Raw genomic sequence first — 20,103 nt, 5'->3', positions numbered from 1 at the left:
TGGAATTTATTACAAAATGCGGTCAGTTTTCAACTAAATAGTTTTCATCTAAACTAACTGTATATTACAGAGCATCACACAGAAAGACAATCTCAAATCAACGTCAGGAAAAAAGTACGAGCAAAGAAAAGAATAAAATCCTTGGACTGCTCACTGGATTATAACATTTATTTTATTGTTAAGAGAAAAACTATGAAGGAATGATATAAAATTGTACAGAATTTGACATCCACAATTTCAGAATGCCAAACAAGGTTACTGCTAATATTTCTCATAACTTTTGGTAATACTTTGAATGCAGGCTGGCTTCAGCTCCTTCTACTCTTACTATAGAGTGAGAGAAATTCTCAGGATTGCTTGAACCATAGCAAACTGTGATGCTCTGAGATCCCAGCATACACTGGCTGAATGACAGGGAGAGAACAAATAAAGCTGAGGCTGGGATAGTGCTGTATGTTGGTAGTACTGGCTTTAGGAAGAGTGTTGAGTCAACAAATTTGCCTTCTAAGTGTTAAGTTAAATGGTGATACTTTTAAGAGGAGCAGAACTGTTCTGGGCACTCACAACAATCGTCCGGCTAACTATGATGTTACCTTGCCAAGCTGCTGGTGCACGCTGAGGTTGTACATCATGATAGCTCCATCTAGGATTTCCAGCAGAGATTTCTCTGTGATTGGCTGCTCTGGTTCATCAGGAGGGCGCCCTAACAATAAGCCATCACTTCCGTGTGTTCCTTCAACTGCAATGAGAAGTTATCACATTACATCACATCACTTTTGATGGAAAAGGTACCACCATCCATTTCAGTACAGATACTGGACAGAGACTCCAGCAAAATACAAAGTTACCTCTACAAGTGTTATATGGATGCTAACATGTCACTGTGACCCACCTGTAACTGCCTAAATATTTTCAGATAATGCATAACATAAGTGTTACAAACATATTAATAATCATTCCATTGCTCAACTGCACAGAGTACAAAATATCACACAACACATATTATATTTATGAATGGTGACTATATTGCAGCTACTTAAACGTTCCCCTCAATCAACCGGCAATGACCTTGTTTCTTTAAATCCTTAATGAGGTCTCCATACTGTAAAAATACAGCACACAAGTATAGTTTTATGAAAGGATTTATTTAGATGGTTGAGTGAACTTGGACTTTTCTAGGTTGAGTGAACTTGGCCTTTTCTTCTTGGAGTGACGGAGGATGAGAGGTGACCTGATAGAGGTGTATAAGATGATGAGAGGCATTGATCGTGTGGATAGTCAGAGGCTTTTTCCCCAGGGCTGGAATGGTTGCCACAAGAGGACACAGGTTTAAGGTGCTGGGGAGTAGGTACAGAGGAGATGTCAGGGGTAGGTTTTTTTACGCAGAGAGCAGTGAGTGCGTGGAATGGGCTGCCGGCAACGGTGGTGGAGGCGGATACGATAGGGACTTTTAAGAGACTTTTGGATAGGTACATGGAGCTTAGAAAAATAAGGGGCTATGGGTAAGCCTAGTAATTTCTAAGGTAGGGACATGTTCGGCACAACTTTGTGGGCCGAAGGGCCTGTATTGTGCTGTAGGTTTTCTATGTTTCTATGGAGTTGGTGCAGGGATCACTGTAGGTATTCTGTAAGAAGGAAATGGGACACACTATTGTTGCAGCTTTAGATTCTATAATTTATCTAGTGTCCACTGAAAACACTTACATGGGATGGACCATTCTTCCCCTCATGTAGTCTAATACTGTCACTTCATTCCGTCTTCACCATTCCAGTTCTGATCTCTGTCTCATTGTAAGCCTTCCCCCATTGTCCCTACTGCCCCAACTCCAAAGCCTAGAACCCTTTTCCAAGCATTGTTCTTATAAATCCTACTGTTTTTAATAAAAGGTCATAAAGTCTTCAAGTGATAGAGAAATACAGATGTAGTCCATGCCAAAACCATTTAAGCTGCCTACTCCCAATGACCTGCAGAGGGACCATAGCCTCCATATCCCTACCATCCATGTACCTATTCAAACTTTTCATAAACATTGAAATTGAGCTCACATGGACCACTTGTGCTGGCAGCTTATCCCACACTCTCACAACTCTCTTGGTGAAGAAGTTTCCCCTCATGCTCCCCTTAAACATTTCACCTTTCAACATTAGGCCATGACCTCTTCTTGCAGTACCACAACCTCAGTGGAAAAACCTGCTGGCACTTACCCTATCTATAACCCTCATAATTTTGTATACCTCTATCAAATCTCCTCTCAGTCTTCTGTGTTCTAAAGAATACAGTCCTTATCTATTCAACCTTTCCTTATAAATCAGGTCCTCCAGACCCGGCAACCCTTGTAAATTTCCTCTGCATTCTTTCAATTTTATTTACATCTTTCCTGTAGGTAGGTGACCAAAACTGTGAAAAATACTCCAAATTATGTCATAACAATGTCTTCCACAACTTCAACATCCCACTTGCTGTATTCAATACATTGTTGTATGATGGCTAATGTGCCAAAAGCTTTCTTTACGACTCTACCTGTGCTGCCGCTTTCAATGAATTAGGGTCCTGTATTCCCAGATCCCTTTGTTCTACCACACTCCTCAGTACCCTACTCTTCACTGTGCAAGACCTACCTTGGTTGATCCTACTGAAGTGCAAAACTTTGCACTTGTCAATATTAAGTTCCATCTGCTATTTTTCAGTCCATTTTTCCAGTTGATGCAGATCAACTCTATCCCTCTGCAACCCATGATAGGCTTCCTCACTACTCACTACACACCCCGTCTTGGTGTCATCCACAAATTTGTTGATCCAGTTTATCACTTTATCATCCATATCATTAATATAGATGACAAATAACAAAAGACCCAGCACCAATCCCTGTGGCAAACCACTAGTCACAGGCCTCCAGTCAGAGAGACAACCCTCTACTACCATTCTCTGGTTTCTCCCACAAAGCCAATGCCTAATTCAATTTACTACCTCATCTGGAATGCTGAGTGACTGAACCATCTTGATCAACCTCCCATGAGGGGCCCTACTAAAGTCCATGTAGACAATATCCACTTTCCTGGTAACTTCCTCAAAAAATTCTATAAGATTGGTTAGACATGACCTGCGACACACAAAGCCATGCTGACTATCCTGAATCAGTCCATGTCTATCCAAATACTTGTATATCCGGTCCCTTAGAATACCTTCCAATAACTTTCCCAAAACTGATGTCAGACTCACTGTCTTCTAATTTCCTGGTTTCTATTTAGAGCCTTTTTTAGACAGCTGAACAGCACTGGCTATCTTCCAATTTTCTGGCACCTCTCCTGTCATTAAGGATGTTTTAAATATCTCTGCTAGGGCCCCAGCAATTTCTGCACTTGCCTCCCATAGGGTCAGAGGAAACACCTCATCAGGACCGGGGAATTTATCCACCCTGATTTGCCTCACTTCTATAGACTCTGTATCAGTCTCCCGAGTAAATAAAGATGCAAAGAATGCATTTAAGATCTCACCCATCTGTTTTGGCTTCACACATAGATTACCATTCTGATCTTCCAGAGGACCAATTCTGACCCTAGCAATGCTTTCGCTCTTCACATATTTCTCAGGATTCTCCTTCACCTTGTTTATTTGAGCAACTTCATGCCTTCTTTTAGCCCCATTTGTTTCTTAAATGTTCTCTCGCATTTCTTATACTCCATACACACCTCATTTGTTCCTACCTGCCTAGACCTGCTATGTTATTCTGTTAACCAGGGCCTTAACATCTCTTGAAAACCAAGGTTTCCTACAGTTCTTACCTTTGCTTTTTATGACAGGCACATACAAGATTTGTACTCTCAAAATTTCACTTTTGAAGACCTTCCACTTTCAAAGTATACCTTTGCCAGAAAACGATCTGTCCCAATCCAAACTTGCCAGATCATTTGTGATAATATCAAAATTGGCCTTTCTCCAATTTACAATCCTAACCTGCAGACCAGACCTATCTCTGCATATTTACTTTGAAACTAATTGCATTGTGGTCATTGAATGCAAAGTGCTCCCCTACACAGACTTCTGTCACATGCCCTGCCTCATTCCCTAACAGCAAATCCAGTATTGCACACTCTCTCGTTGGGACTTCCACGTACTGATGAAGGAAACTTTCCTGAACACATAGAAACACAGAAAATCTACCTCATAATACAGGCCCTTTGGCCCACAATGCTGTGCTGAACATGTACTTACTTTAGAAATTACGTAGGGTTACCCATAGCCCTCTATTTTCCTAAACTCCATGTACCTATCAAGGAGTCTCTTAAAAGACCCTATTGTATCCGCCTCCAACACCGTTACCGGCAGCCCATTCCATGCACTCACCACTCTCTGTGTAAAAAACTTACCCCTGACATCTCCTCTGTACCTGTTTCCAAGCACCTTAAAACTGTGCCCTCTTGTGCTAGCAATTTCAGCCCTGGGAAAAAGCCTCTGACAATCCACACGGTCAATGCCTCTCATCATCTTATACACCTATCAGGTCACCTCTCATCCTCCACCACTCCAAGGAGAAAAGGCCGAGTTCACTCAACCTATTCTCATCAGGCATGCTCCCCAACCCAGGCAACATCCTTGTAAATCTCCTCTGCATGGTTTCTACAGTTTCCACATCCTTCCTGTAGTGAGGTGACCAGAACTGAGCACAGTACTCCAAGTGGGGTCTGACCAGGGTCCTCTATGGCTGTAACACTACCTCTTGGCTCTTATACTCAATCCCACGGTTGATGAAGGCCAATGCACCGTATGCCTTCTTAACCACAGAGTCAACCTGCATAGCAGCTTTGACTGTCCTATGGACTCAGACCCCAAGATCCCTCTGATCCTCCACACTGCCAACAGTCTTAACATTAATATTATATTCTGCCATCATATTTGACCTACCAAGATGTACCACCTCACACTTATCTGGGTTGAACTCCATCTGCCACTTCTCAGCCCAATTTTGCATCCTATCAATGTCCCGCTGTAACCTCTGACAGCACTCCACACTATCCACAATACCTCCAACCTTTGTGTCATCAGCAGACTTACTAACCCATCCTTCCACTTCCTCATCCAGGTCATTTATAAAAATCACAAAGAGCAGGGGTGCTAGAACAGATCCCTGAGCCACACCACTGGTCACCGACCTCCATGTAGAATACAACCCGTCTACAACCACCCTTTGAATTCTGTGGGCAAGCCAATTCTGGATCCACAAAGCAAGGTCCCCATGGATCCCAGGTCTCCTTACTTTCTCAATAAGCCTTGCATGGGGTATCTTATCAAATGCCTTGCTGAAATCAATAAACACTACATCTACTGCTCAATCTTCATTAACATGTTTAGACACATCCTCAAAAAATTCAATCAGACTCGTAACACACGACCTGCCTTTGACAAAGCCATGCTGACTATTCCTAATCATATTATGCCTCTCCAAAAGTTCAATAATCCTGCCTCTCAAGATCTTTTCCATCAACTTATCAACTACTGAAGTAAGACTCACTGGTCTATAATTTCCTGGACTATCTCTACTCCCTTTCTTGAATAAGGGAACAACATCTGCAACCCTCCAATCCTTTGGAACCTCTCCCGTCCCATTGATGATGCAAAAATCATTGCCAAAGGCTCAGCAATCTCCTTCCTCGCCTCTCACAGTAGCCTGGGGTACATCTCATCTGGTCCCAGAGACTTACCGAACTTGATGCTTTCCAAAAGCTCCAGCACATCCTCTTTCTTAATTTAGCTTTTCAAGTCATCCCTACAATCTATAAGATCCTTTTCCGAAGTGAATAGTGAAGCAAAGTATTCATTAAGTACCTCTGCTATCTCCTCCAGTTCCATGCACAGTTTTCCAATGTCACACTTGATTGGTCCTATTCTCTCATGTCTTATCCTTGTGCTCTTCACATACTTGTAGAATGCCTTGGGGTTTTCTTTAATCCTGCTTGCCAAGGCCTTCTCATGGCCCCTTCTGACTCTCCTAATTTCATTCTTAAGCTCCTTCCTGCTAGCCTTATTATCTTCTAGATCTCTATCACTACCTAGTTTTTTGAACCTTTTGTAAGGTTTTTTTGTCTTGATAGATTTTCAACAGCCTTTGTACACCATGGTTCCTGTACCCTACCATCTTTTCCCTGTCTCATTGGAACCAACCTGTGCAGAATGCCATGCAAATATCCCCTGAACATTTGCCACATTTCTGCCATACATTTCCCTGAGAACATCTGTTCCCAATTTATGTTCCAAGTTCCTGCCTGATAGCTTCATATTTCCCCTTACTCCAATTAAACACTTTCCTAACTTGTCTGTTCCTATCCCTCTCCAGTGCTACGGTAAAGGAGATAGAATTGTGATCACTATCTCCAAAATGCTCTCCCACTGAGAGACCTAACACCTGACCAGGTTCATTTCCCAATACCAGATCAAGTACAGCCTCTCCTCTTGTAGGCTAATCTACATATTCTGTCAAGAAACCTTTTTGAACACACCTAACAAACTCCACCCCATCTAAACCCCTCACTCTAGGGACATGCCAATTGATATTTGGAAAATTAAAATCTCTCACCACGACAACCCTGTTATTATTACATCTTTCCAGAATCTGTCTCCCTATCTGCTACTCAATGTCCCTGTTGCTATTGGGTAGTCTATATAAAAAAAACACCCAGTAGAGTTATTGACCCCTTCCTGTTCCTAACTACCACCCACAGAGACTCCGTAGACAACCCCTCCATGTCTGACTCCTTTTCTGCAGCCGTGACACTATCTCTGATCAACAGTGCCACGCCCCCACCTCTTTTGCCTCGCTCCCTGTCCTTTCTGAAACATCTAAAAGCCTGGCACTCAAAGTATCCATTCCTACCCCTGAGCTATCCAAGTCTCTGTAATGGCCACAACATCATAGCTCCAAGTACTACTATACGCTCTAATCTCACCTGCTTTGTTCATCATATTCCTTGCATTAAAATAGACACATCTCAAACCATCGTTCTGAGCATATCCCTTCTCTATCACCTGCCTATCCTCCCTCTCGCACTGTCTCCAAGCTTTCTCTATTTGTGAGCCAACCACCCTTCCCTCTGTCTCTTCAGTTCGGTTCCCACTCCCCAGCAATTCTAGTTTAAACTCTCCCCAACAGCCTTAGCAAACCTCCCTGCCAGGATATTGGTCCCCCTAGGATTCGAGGGCAACCCATTCTTTTTGTACAGGTCGCGCCTGCCCCAAAAGAGGTCCCAATGATCCAGAAATCTGAATTCCTGACAAGACATACTCTATCCCTTCTAGTCCTTTCCCCAGTCAATAGGTGGGAAGTTAAAATCACTTACTATAACAACCTTATGTCTCTTGCAACAGTCTGCGATCTCTTTACAAATTTGTTCCTCTGAAACTGGTCTATAATACAATCCCCATTAACGTGGTCATACCTTTCTTATTTCTCACTAGTCGAGTTCTCCAGCTTGACCTGACGGAGCTCTGCTGTGATATTTTCCCTGACTAGTAACGACAACCCTCCCCCTTTAATCCCTCCCGCTCTGTCATCTTCAGAAAACAAACTTTATTTATCCTGCTAGAAAACTGCCCGATCTAACAAATATTTTCAGCATTTTGTAGTTTTATTACCCAAAATCACTTAGTTTTCACATTAACACTTTGCAGATTTAAAATCAATCAGGATATGTTATTGTTTCGATGCAAAAACTACATTTTTTCCATGTATATGCATCTCATTCAAACTAACTACCTACTGAATGAATACTTACTGTCTTCCTCTGTCCTCTGCTCCACACTCAGAGTACGAACCTTCACTTTTTCCACAGTAGCCAGGGATCGGCGGGGATTCATCAGACTCACTGCTGCTGTACTTAGGAACCTATTGGCTCGGCCTAATGTCGGAGAACTCAACCAGCTTGGTCTGGCAAGAGCTCCACCTCCAGCGGTAGCACCACCCAACCTCTGTCAAGGGAGGCAGAATCCAAATTCAAAAATGGAACAAGAGACTGGAGTTACATGTAAAGCATAACACTCAACAACCACTGTATTTGGTATGCCTGTACACCTGCTCATTAACGCAAATATATATAATTGACCAATCATGTGGCAGCAACTCAATGCATAAAAGCATGCAGGCATGGTCAAGAGGTTCAGTTGTTGTTCAGACCAAACATCAGAATGGAGAAGAAAAGCGATCTAAGTGACTGTGACTGTGGAACGATTGTAGTGGTGGTTTGAGTATCTCAGAAACTGCTGATCCCCTGGGGTTTTCACACACAACAGCTTCCGGAGTTTACAAAGAAGGGTGCAAAAAACAACACCCAGTGAGCAGCAGTTCTGTGGGCTAAAACACTTTGTTAATGAGAGAGGTCAGAGGAGAATGGCGAGGTTGGTTCAAGCTGACACGAAGGTGACAGCAACTCAAATAAACACGCGTAACAACACTGGTGTGTTGTACAGCATCTGTAATGCACAATATGTCAAACCTTGAAATGGCTGGGCTACAGCAGAAGACAATGGACATGCATTCAATAGTCATTTTATTAGATACAGGAAGTAATAAAGAGGCCACTGAGTGTAACATTCAAGGACTCTCCTCTCTGCAGTACAGTTCCAATAATCTGCTCTCCAATTGTTCAACAACTGGCTTCCAAAGTCATGCCTCCCATGCTGCCTTTGCACACACAAATGCTCCATTTCCTTTGATCTCTATAAACTACTCTACATGCTCTTTAAAACATATCTGCATCACTTCCTTTAAACACACAAGCCCATTTCCCTGCATTCCCTTTTTTTCACAAGTTCACTTGAAAATTGGTTATACCGTTATTTATACATCTTGGAATAAAAGTGAATTAAAATTGTATTTGTGTATTGATACTAGTATGATCACACAGTCCAGAAAATCTGGCAGTCATAAGATTGCTAGATTAATTCTTTGAAATCTTGTCAAAAGATCATGTAATCTCTGAACTACTCTCTTCCAATTCCATTAGTATCACTATTTTAAAATGTAACTAATTTTTATTATCCAGAATCCAAGTCATTGGTTTACATGAGTTGTAGCAGCGGCCTCACAGTTTGCCCAGATGAATTTAGAATCAGAATCATGCTTATTATCATGAAATTTGTTGTTTTGCAGCAGCAGTACAAGACATAAAATACACTATAAATTACAATAAAAATATATTTCAAAAAAAGAGCAAAAATAGTGAGGTATTGTTCATGGCCCATTCAGAAATCCGATGGTTGAGGGAAAGAAATTGTTCCTAAAAAAAGTTGATTAACTTCACAACTACAGATTCGTTGTTCATTCCCAAAATTTAACCTGGATTACCAAAGGGTTATTCTTATAGAAAACATGCAAGTTTACTTATCATGAAATTCCATTCGTACACATGGAATTGGAAGAAGACCAATGTTAATAGCAGTCTGGTTTTATTTAGTCTCCCATTCAGAATATGGATACCACAATGGACAGTTCTAATTAACAAATACCTCCCTCTATCCAGCACCTCACCTCACCAACATCCCTCTCAAAACTGAGATGTATCAAACTACCACTGAAAAAACTATTTAGTTTGGTCAATTTAAGTAATCTAAGATTCTCATCTTAAAGAGATTGCCACGTTATTTACACCTCTTCTTAATGCCTTCCATAGAGAACATACCAACAATATTCAAAACATTTCTGATTTTGTTCTCATTTTCAGTTCAGTACTTCCACATTTTTCACAGCTTTCACTGTGAGGTAGTTACACTTTTCCTCCATTCCTCTGTACTTTGCTAGATTTATCATAGCTCCCCTTTTGTGTCTTACAACATATTTGTGGATATACCTGGATTTTTTTTTTGCATGGCTGTAGTTTACTGATATCTTACATGTGCTTGCTACCTTGTATGTGCTACGTGTGATTGTTGGCACTGTGCTTTGCACCTTGGCCCCAGAGTAACGGTGTCTCATTTCGCTGTATTCAGGGGTATTCATGTATAGTTGAATGACAATTAAATTTGAATTGAATTGAATTCACCTTTGTTTTTGCCCTCACAGGATGTTTGAAAGTCATTTTTTCCACTTTATATTGTTATTAAAGTGTTAACATCTAGAGTTACTCTTGTTTAGAATGAACTTATTGACTTTATTTAGATATCTGCCTTACATGCTTGGCAATGTTTCTTTTAAAAGGTGTTTCAATCACTTTCTTCTACCCTGGCTTACATGCTTTTGACATTCCCTTAATATTTTGTATTTAGTTATTATTGGTCTTGGTTAAAATTGATAATTTTGTATTTCAACAACCAGCATTGTTATAATATGAATCATGTATGTTTGAAATGTTATTACAAGATCTCTCTGGGCTTTCATAACTTGCTGGATCATGAAGATAATATTACAGTTTGAATGGTGTTCATATGGCTGGATTAATACTCTATGAGGTCTTCTTCCCTACAGAGTCCTCCTAGGGCAGCAATAAACATTGCACAGTACTAATATATTCCTGTTATCACAAAGCTTAAGTGAAGCACAACCATATAAAGATAGCATAATTTCTACAAAAAGCTGCTTAACATGATGATTGGCTTCAGATTCTGCAATCAATATAAGTTTAAAAAAGAGTATTTGCGAATCCCGGAATAAGATGTTGCACTTACTAGAATATCAGCTAATGTATTATGTTCTAATCAGTTCATGTCAGAATATCAACAATATATTGTCCACAATCTTCATGGTATTCTTAGTTAGTAGTAATTACATCACCATTTCCTTTGGAATCTAACAACTACAGCGAACTGTGCAAAGTCAAGCAAAGCTACACAATAGTTCTGTACCTGTTGAGTTAAGCTCTCATCATCCTCATCCAAGTCATCCATTGAGATGGCAGAGATTTCTGCAGGATCAATGATAATGTTGGCCTTTGATGCAAGATCATCTATGAAAAATACAGCAAATGTTAGAGCCTTCAATGTCACACACGTGCTAATGTCCCAATAAGAGACATTAAGGCAATTAAAACTGCTGTGGTAGCCTTATTATTATAGCTCATCATATCTCCCTTCTTCAACCATCTGTATCCTCTTCCCCATTATTATGCTGAGAACCACCCTGTCACTTCTTCAAAGTTTGCCATATGATTAGAGCTGAGTCTGAATGACCCCATGTGTCTAACTCACTCAGGTGAATAAACCATAAAGCAACAAGAAGTATGTGACGAACGTAAATCTAAATAACTACACCAGTTCTATTCCCAGAACCAATAAAAACTATCTAAACAATAACCCAACACATTCTTCATTTGTCATTTCCTTCCCCCAAGTAAGGCACAGAGCTCATTGCATCCCCGTGCCCCAAAAGGAGTCCCAATGATCCAGAAATCTGAATCCCTGACATGACATATTCTATCCCATCTAGTCCTTTTCCCAGTCAATATGTGGGAAGTTAAAATCACCTACTATAACAACCTTATGTTTCTTGCAACAGTCTGTGTTTGTGTGTGTGTTTTTTTGTGCATGTGTGTACTTAAGTGTGTGTGCTCTTGCGCATGTGTGGGGTTGCGGAGAGAAGATAGTTAATGGAAAAATGGAGGGCAAGCAACTAAAGAAAAAATTGATAAAACTTCATTTGCAGCGGGTAAAATTTAGGGGAAGCCAGGCAGCCTAAGCAAAGTTCATCTTGCTCCATTGAAAAGCAGAGTATAAGTCAAGACATTACTTCATTTACTTTTTAATTATCCCGAATTTATGGCTTATTTTGCAAAGTGCCTCTTGTTCCCAAATGGACTCAAATACGTCAGCCTAATAAAATAAAAATAGGCCGTGAAATCTTTCCAAATGATACAGAATTCCAGCAAAATAACTGCAACTCGGCAAAATTAGATTCACTAACAGTACAAACTTTGTCGGCCCAACAAACTAAACAGACTTAATAGCTCAAATTGACCAGGGCACCTACACAATATTGGTAAACTGAATCAGAGCCAGGCAAATGCCAATGAGCCTGTTTATGCAAATAGTCATCAAATGTACGAGAGAAAAGTATCCCTTCAGCATCAGGTTTATTGTCACCGACATACTGTACACGAGTACAGTGGAATACATAAAAAATACTATAAATTACAGTAAGAAATATAAAATACATATATGTATGTTGTGTCTGTGTGCGTGTGTGTATGTGTGTGTGTGTAACGTGTGTGTGTCTATATAATGTGTGTATGTATAATGTGTGTGTGTATAATGTGTGTGTGTCTGTATAATGTGTATGTATGTGTGTGTGTGTGTAATGTGTGCGTGTGTGTGTGTGTGTGTGTGTAATGTGTGCGTGTGTGTGTGTGTCTGTATAATGTGTATGTATAATGTGTGTGTGTATAATGTGTGTGTGTCTGTATAATGTGTATGTATGTGTGTGTGTGTGTGTGATGTGTGCGTGTGTGTGTGTGTGTGTGTGTGTGTGTGTATAATGTGTGCGTGTGTGTGTGTATAATGTGTGTATGTATAATCCGTTCAGAAATCTAATAAGAGGGGAAGAAGCTATTTCTAAAATGCTAACTGTGTGTCTACAGTCCTCCTATACCCCCTCTCTGATGGTAATAATGAGGAAAGGCTGGTTGAGATCTATAGTGGTGTCATTATTTTGGAGGCACTGCCATTAGAAGATATCTTTGATGGTGGGGAGGCATGTACCCGTGATGCATCCCTTACCTAGTTAATAAAATAAAACCAATTCAGAACCTCCAGGATTAGAATCAGAAACAGCTATTTATATACTACTTTTAAGGCCGCAAAGCATCATTAATTAATTCTTAATTGGGAAACAAACCCGAGGAAATGGAGAACTGACCAGATCCTTTAAAGCTCAACTAAATGCAAAACAGGAGCCTAACAAATGTAGAAAAAGAAAGATCATGTAGGGGAGCTTCAGAGTGGATGAGTCAGATGGCTGAACACCACATCCTTGGTGGCAGCAGAAAAAGCATAAAACCAGATTCAGAAGGGTGCAAGCACAAACAATCTTTGTAGATAGAAACATAGAAAACCTACAGCACAATACAGGCCCTTTGGCCCACAAAGTTGTGCCGAACATGTCCCTATCTTAGAAACTACTAGGCTTACCCATAGCCCCTTATTTTTCTAAGCTCCATGTGCCTATCCAAAAGTCTCTTCAAAGACCCCATCGTATCCGCCTCCACCACTATTGCCGGCAGCCCATTCCACGCACTCACCACTCTCTGCGTAAAAAACTAACCCCTGACATCATCTCCTCTGTACCTACTCCCCAGCGCCTTAAACCTGTGCCCTCTTGTGGCAACCATTTCAGCCCTGGGAAAAAGCCTCTGACTATCCACAAGATCAATGCCTCTCATCATCTTATACACCTCTATCAGATCACCTCTCATCCTCCATCGCTCCAAGGAGAAAAGGCCGAGTTCATTCAACCTGTCTTCATAAGACATGCTCCCCAATCCAGACAACATCCTTGTAAATCTCCTCTGCACCCTTTCTATGGTTTCCACATCCTTCCTGTAGTGAGGCGACTAGAACTGAAAAGTACTTCAAGTGTGGTCTGACCAGGGTCCTATATAGCTGCAACATTACTTCTCAGCTCCTAAATTCAATTCCACAATTGATGAAAGCTAATACACCGTACGCCTTCTTAACCACAGTCAACCTGCACAGCTGCTTTGAACATTCTGCTTTGACTCAGACCCCAAGATCCCTCTGATCCTCCACACTGCCAACAGTCTTACCATTGCTACTATATTCTGCCATCATACTTGATCTACCAAAATGAACCAGTTCACGCTTATCTGGGTTAAACTCCATCTGCCACTTCTCAGCCCAGTTTTGCATTCTATCAATGTCCCACTGTAACCTCTGACAGCCCTCCACACTATCCACAACACCTCCAACCTCTGTGTCATCAGCAAATTTACTAACCCATCCCTCCACTTACTCATCCAGGTCATTTATAAAAATTACGAAGAGTAAGGGTCTCAGAACAGATCTCTGAGGCAGACCACTGGTCACCAGCCTCCATGCAGAATATGACCCGTCTACAACCACTCTTTGCCTTCTGTGGGCAAGCCCATTCTGGATCCACAAAGCAATGTCCCCTTGGATCCCATGCCTCCTTACTTTCTCAATAAGCCTTGCATGGGGTACCTTATCAAATGCTTTGCTGAAATCCATATACACTACATCTATTGCTCTTCCTTCATCAATGTGCTTAGTCACATGCTCAAAAAATTCAATCAGGCTTCTAAGGCACAACCTTACAAAAAGCCATGTTGACTCTCCCTAATCATATTATACCTCTCCAAATGTTCATAAATCCTGCCTCTCAGGATCTTCTCCATCAACTTACCAACCACTGAAGTAAGACTCAATGGTCTATAATTTCCTGGGCTACCTCTACTCCCCTTCTTAAATAAAGGAACATCCGCAACCCTCCAATCCTCCGGAACCTCTCCCATCCCCACTGATGATGCAAAGATCATCGCCAGAGGTCTAGCAATCTCCTCCCTCGCCTCCCACAGTAGCCTGGGGTACATCTCATCCTGTCCCGGCGACTTATCCAACTTGATGCTTTCCAAAAGCTCCAGCACATCCTCTTTCTTAATATCTACATGCTCAAGCTTTTCAGTCCGCTGCAAGTCATCACTACAATCACCAAGATCCGGGAGGAGAAGATGGCGGCGCGCCGCATGTGCGCAGCTCTCCGGTGAAAAGTGATATCGTATCTGTTAAATAGGGGCCGTGGACAATTCTGATTTGATGGAGAATGGACGTGAAAGCACAGAGGAACATCTGGAGAAATTTCTGAAACGCTCATTCGCTGCTGTCATTACTGTGTGGTCGGGAATCTTTCGGAGGGTAGGCCTCAAAATCCCCAGCCTTGCCTGCTTTTGGCAACCGAGAAGGAGGTCGAATCATTCAGACAGAGATGGCGCTCAGTACTCGGTGTCGCAGAGCTGATCGGAGCTCAAAGTTTTCGGATGACTCAGGGTCAGACTGTGGTCGGCATAGCAGGGAGAGTTTTTCTTCCTTCTCCCGTCTGCGTGAGATGTGGGACATTTGAGAAACTTTGAACTTTACTGTGCTCACGGACTTCTTCATCAAGTTATGGTATTGTTATACTGTTTGTAACTATATGTTATAATTATGTGGTTTTGTCAGTTTCTTCAGTCTTGATTTGTCCTGTGTTTTGTGATATCACACCGGAGGAAATAATGTATCATTTCTTAATGCATTCATTACTAAATAACAATAAAAGAGGACTATGTGTCTTCATAATCATAAAAGATCCTTTTCCATAGTGAATACTGAAGTAAAGTATTCATTAAGTATCTCTGCTATTTCCTCTGGTTCCATACACACTTTCCCACTGTCACACTTGATAGGTCCTATTCTTTCACCTCTTACCCGCTTGCTCTTCACATACTTGTAAGAATGCCTTGGGGTTTTCCTTAATCCTGCCTGCCAAGGCCTTCTCATGGCCCCTTCTGGCTCTCCTAATTTCCTTCTTAAGCTCCTTCCTGTTATCCTTATAATCTTCTAGATCTCTAACATTACTTAGCTCTCTGAACCTTTTGTAAGCTTTTCTTTTCTTCTTGACTAGATTTATTACAGCCTTTGTACATCATGGTTCCTGTACCCTACCATAACTTCCCTGTCGCATTGGAACGTACCTATGTAGAACTTCACACAAATATCCCCTGAACGTTTGCCACATTTCTTCCATACTTTTCCCTGAGAACATCTATTCCCAATTTAAGCTTCCAATTTCCTGCCTGATAGCCTCATAATTCCGCTTACTCCAATTAGTTTCGACTTTGTAAAAGCAGCTACATTTTGTGTCTTGAGTTTGTGGGATGAGATTTAGAACAATGATAATGGGGTATCATGATACAAAAGAAGACTTCATTGGAAAGAGGTAGAGATGAAAATTTGATTTTCATGGTGAAAATAGTTGATCTTGATGACATATCGGACCTTGCTTTTTATCAGATTGAATATCTAGGACAAGAGTAAGGAACAACATGTGGTGGAGATATGCCTTCAGACTTGCCAACATCAAGACAAATAATTTACACATTTCAGAGTTTAACTGTTCCACTATTAAAGGCTGTACCATCAGCTTCTTTGTTCCCTGTTTCTTCAGCTTCTCAGTACCACTATCTAAGTGCCTACAACTTTAACCAAGTTCTTGGCCATCTGTCCTGCTCTTACTTTCAGGGTTTAATATCAAAACAAACAGTTAAGTGTCTAGGAAAGTTTATTATAATAAACTTCCCAAGCATTATAATGTTCCCTAGATGTTATAATAAACTTCCCAATGGCCATATCCAATGACCATGCAACTTGAAACACCCCAGCACCACAGGGGTTACTTAAATGGTCAGATTAACTGTACCTGCCACAATTATAGCAATTTGCAATATTGGAAAAGTTACTTGCCAGTCGTATAAATCAGAATCAAGTTCATTATCACTGACATTTGTCGTGAAGTTTGTTGTTTTGCAGCAGCAGAACAGTGCAATACATAAAACATGCAAGTTACAGAAGAAAATATATTAAAAATCATATCATTTTTTCCCATGTTCAATGTTTCTCTTGACTCGGGAGCGTTCTCTCAGTCCACCCTAAGTCACCACTTATTAACTATTATTGTATTCTGCTCTCCATGCTGTATTGCCACAACTAAGGGCAAAATGTGGCAAAATACCACCACACCAAATTAGGTGTTTATAACTTTTAACAGATTTTCTACAAATATTTAGCCAAAAACAAAAACCATCAACAACATTGAATTTGTCATCCTCAAATGGAATAATTATTACATTTAAAATTAGAATATGGCTTGTACTGTTATCTTCTTCAGGGTGTTGAACGATGAAGATGGTGTCCAAATTGGTGGAGTGACGGTGAACCACTTGAGGTATGCAGATTGATTCAGTGTTGTTAGCCGAGACTGAGGACGAGTTACTCAGAATAGTAGATAAGATAAATGCTGAAGGAGAACGATTTGGAATGAAAATAAATGCTGCAAAGACGAAGATGATGGTAGTATCACGGAAGAAAGAAGTCCCCAAAATCTGTATCAAAATTAACGGCAGAGGCATAGAGCAAGTCAAGAAGTTTGTGTACTTGGGACAGATGGCCACAGACGATGGGAAATGTCATACAGAAATTAGACGAAGAATTGAGATTGCAAGATCAACGTTTTGGAGCCTGAGTGACGTGCTGTGTGGCAAGAGGTTGGACTTTGGGCTGCGTTGTAGAATTTGGAAATGCTACGTCTGGAGCAGTCTGTTGTATGGAGTCGAATCGTGGACCTTATGCAAGGAAGCTCAATGACGACTGGAGGCATTTGAAATGTGGTGTTTAAGGAGAATGCAGAAAATTAGGTGGGTGATGAAGGTCAGTAAAATGGACGTGTTGAAGAGAGCGAGGAGAGAAAAGGAGTTGCTGAAGGATGTGCAGAAAAGAAAGCCGGAATATGCCAGACACTTGTTACGAGGTGGTGGACTGCAGAAATTGACATTGGAAGGGATGATAGAAGGAAAGAGGGAAAGAGGAAGGCAGCGAACTACTTGGTACGATAATGTGAGGCAATGGACTGGGTTGAGTTATGCTGAGGCCAGAAAAAGAGTGCAAGATCGAAGAAGACGGAGGTGCATAGCCGCCAACCCTAGATTCGGGACGGCACCCACTGACTGACTGTTATTTTACCAAGGCTCATAATGCTCAAAAAGAAAATATATATAGCTGCTTGAAATCTGAAATAAAAAAAAGAAAATGTATATTTGGAACGTCATACAGCATCCATGGAGAGGGAAACAGAGCAGACCTTTCATTACTCACAGTTGTGTAGCTCTTTGGCTTGATTTGCCCACACCAACCACATTGCCTTCCTGAGCTAGTCGCAAATGCCTTCATTTGGCCCATATCTTTCAAACCCTTCCTACCCATGTATCTGTCCACGAGCTTTTCAAACATTATAATTGTAACTGCCTCTACCACTTCTTCTGGCAGCTCATTCCATATACCCATCTTCTGCTCTGTGGAAAACTGTTTCCCCTCAGGTTCCTTTTACATTTTTCTCCTCTCACTTTAAACATATGCTCCTTAGTGTTAGACTCCCCTACCTGGGAAAAAGACTGCAACACCCACCTTATCTATGCCCCTCATGGTTTTATAAACTTCGAAAAAGTCACCCCTCAGTCTCCTTTGCTTCACTCCCTGCCTATCTAGTTTCTCCTGATAACTCAAGTCCTCCATTCTCAGTAACAGCTTTGTGAATTTTTCTGCACTCTCTCTGGTTTAATCACATCCTTCCTATAATATGGCAACAAGAACTGCACAAAATACTCCAAATGCGGTCTCATCAACATCTTGTCTAGCTGCAACATGACATCTCAACTCTTGTACTCAGTACACTGTCTGATGAAGGCAAGCATACCGTATGCCTTCTTTACCACTCTACCTAAACTGTCACTTTCAGGGAACTATGTACTTGTACGCCTAGGTCTCTCTGTTCTGTGACACCTCCCAGGGCTCTGTGCATATCCTGCCCTGTTTTGATTTCCCAACATGCAACACTTCACACGAGTCTAAGTTAAATTCTATCTGTTATTCCTTTGTCTATTTTCCCAACTGATCGAGATTCTAAACCATTATACAACTTTCTTCACTCACCACCAGACCACCAATTTTGGTGTCATCCACAAACTCACTCACCGTTCACATCCACATCATTAACATAGATGACAAACAACAGGGACCCTGTACTGATCCCCAGCAGCACAATACTGGTCATACACCTACAATCTGTAAAACAATCCTCCACTACTATCCTTTGACTCTTTCCACCAACTAATTTTCAATCCAATAGGCTAGCTCACCATAGATCTCATCTCATGTCACCTACCAGATCAGCCTACCTTGCAGGATCTTGTCAAAAGCTTTTCTAAGGTCCATGTAGACAACATTTACTGCTTTGCTCTCAGCAATCTCCTTGGTCACCTCCTCAAAAATCTCAATCAAATTGGTCAGACACAATTTCCCACACACAAAGGCATGCTGACTACCCCTAATTATTCCTTGCCTTTCCAAATTCAGGTAGATATAGAACCATGTCTATTAACTCTTCCATCACTGATGTTAGGCTAACCAGCCTGTAGTTCTCTGGCTTGTCCTTGGAGCCTTTTCTAAATAAAGGCACAACGTTAGCCACACTCCAGTCATCCAGTATATCACCAGTGGCTAAAAAAGACACAAATATCTCTCAACAGGCCCCTGGAATTTGTTCCCGTTTTTGCCACGACATCCGATGATACACTTGGTCAAGTCTCAAGGATTTTTCCACATTTATATGCCTCAGACCACCAATACTTCCTTCAGAATATCAATACATTTCAGAACATCACTGTTCTCTTCCCTGATTTCCATGTCTTCTTTCGGTCCAAATACTGAGCAGAACTATTCATTTAAGATCTCACACATCTTCCATAGCTCCACACAGATGACCACGATGATCCTCAAGAGGATCTATTCTCTCTCTGGTTATCCTTTTACATTTAAAATATAATTACAGAATCTTTTAAAATTCTCCTTTACCTTGTCTGCCAAGGATATCTCTCATCCCCCTTTTGTATGCCTTCCTGATTTCCTTCTTAAGTATACTCCTACATCTCTTATATTCCTTAAGGGATTTCCTGCTGTTTTATTTCAAGTTGTTATGTGATGTGAACATTTAAAAGGAAGTTTATACAGATGAACTTAAGAATAGATAGCTTGTGTTGACATATTCACCACAGTTACGATAGCCTAAATGATAATCATGGTGCTGACACTCTTGTAAGAGATTAAAACTTGATTAGTTGCTTTCTCTCACCAACTACAAACTACTGTATATGTTTATTTCATTCTCCACAGATGCTGCCTAACCACAATTTCCAATAATTTTGGCTGTATCTTTTTTGAAATGCTAGAGGTTCAGCTTCAATAAACACTCTACTTTCTAATGTGCTGAGAATGCAACTAACAAAAGCAGAGATGCTAAAATATGGGAGATGACGCAAGGAGAACAGCTCCCAGGTAGTATGGAA

General features: G+C 41.0%; 1 protein-coding gene across 3 annotated transcripts in view; it reads right to left on the bottom strand.

The window, feature by feature from the left end:
* Positions 1 to 20,103, bottom strand: part of LOC134356709 (E3 ubiquitin-protein ligase RNF123) — a 435,173-nt gene that overhangs the window by 255,931 nt on the left and 159,139 nt on the right. For all 3 annotated transcript variants that reach the window (XM_063067762.1, XM_063067763.1, XM_063067761.1), the window contains 3 exons: positions 10,829 to 10,929; positions 7,768 to 7,960; positions 594 to 739 (listed from right to left, as the gene is read on the bottom strand). In XM_063067762.1, the coding sequence (XP_062923832.1) occupies positions 594 to 739; positions 7,768 to 7,960; positions 10,829 to 10,929 (440 nt within the window). The remainder of the gene's footprint in view (positions 1 to 593; positions 740 to 7,767; positions 7,961 to 10,828; positions 10,930 to 20,103) is intronic.

This window comes from Mobula hypostoma, chromosome 15, assembly GCF_963921235.1.
Source record: "Mobula hypostoma chromosome 15, sMobHyp1.1, whole genome shotgun sequence".
Classification (NCBI taxonomy): domain Eukaryota; kingdom Metazoa; phylum Chordata; class Chondrichthyes; order Myliobatiformes; family Myliobatidae; genus Mobula; species Mobula hypostoma.
Note: the sequence above shows the minus strand (reverse complement) of the source record. Positions and strands in the feature narration are given on the sequence as shown.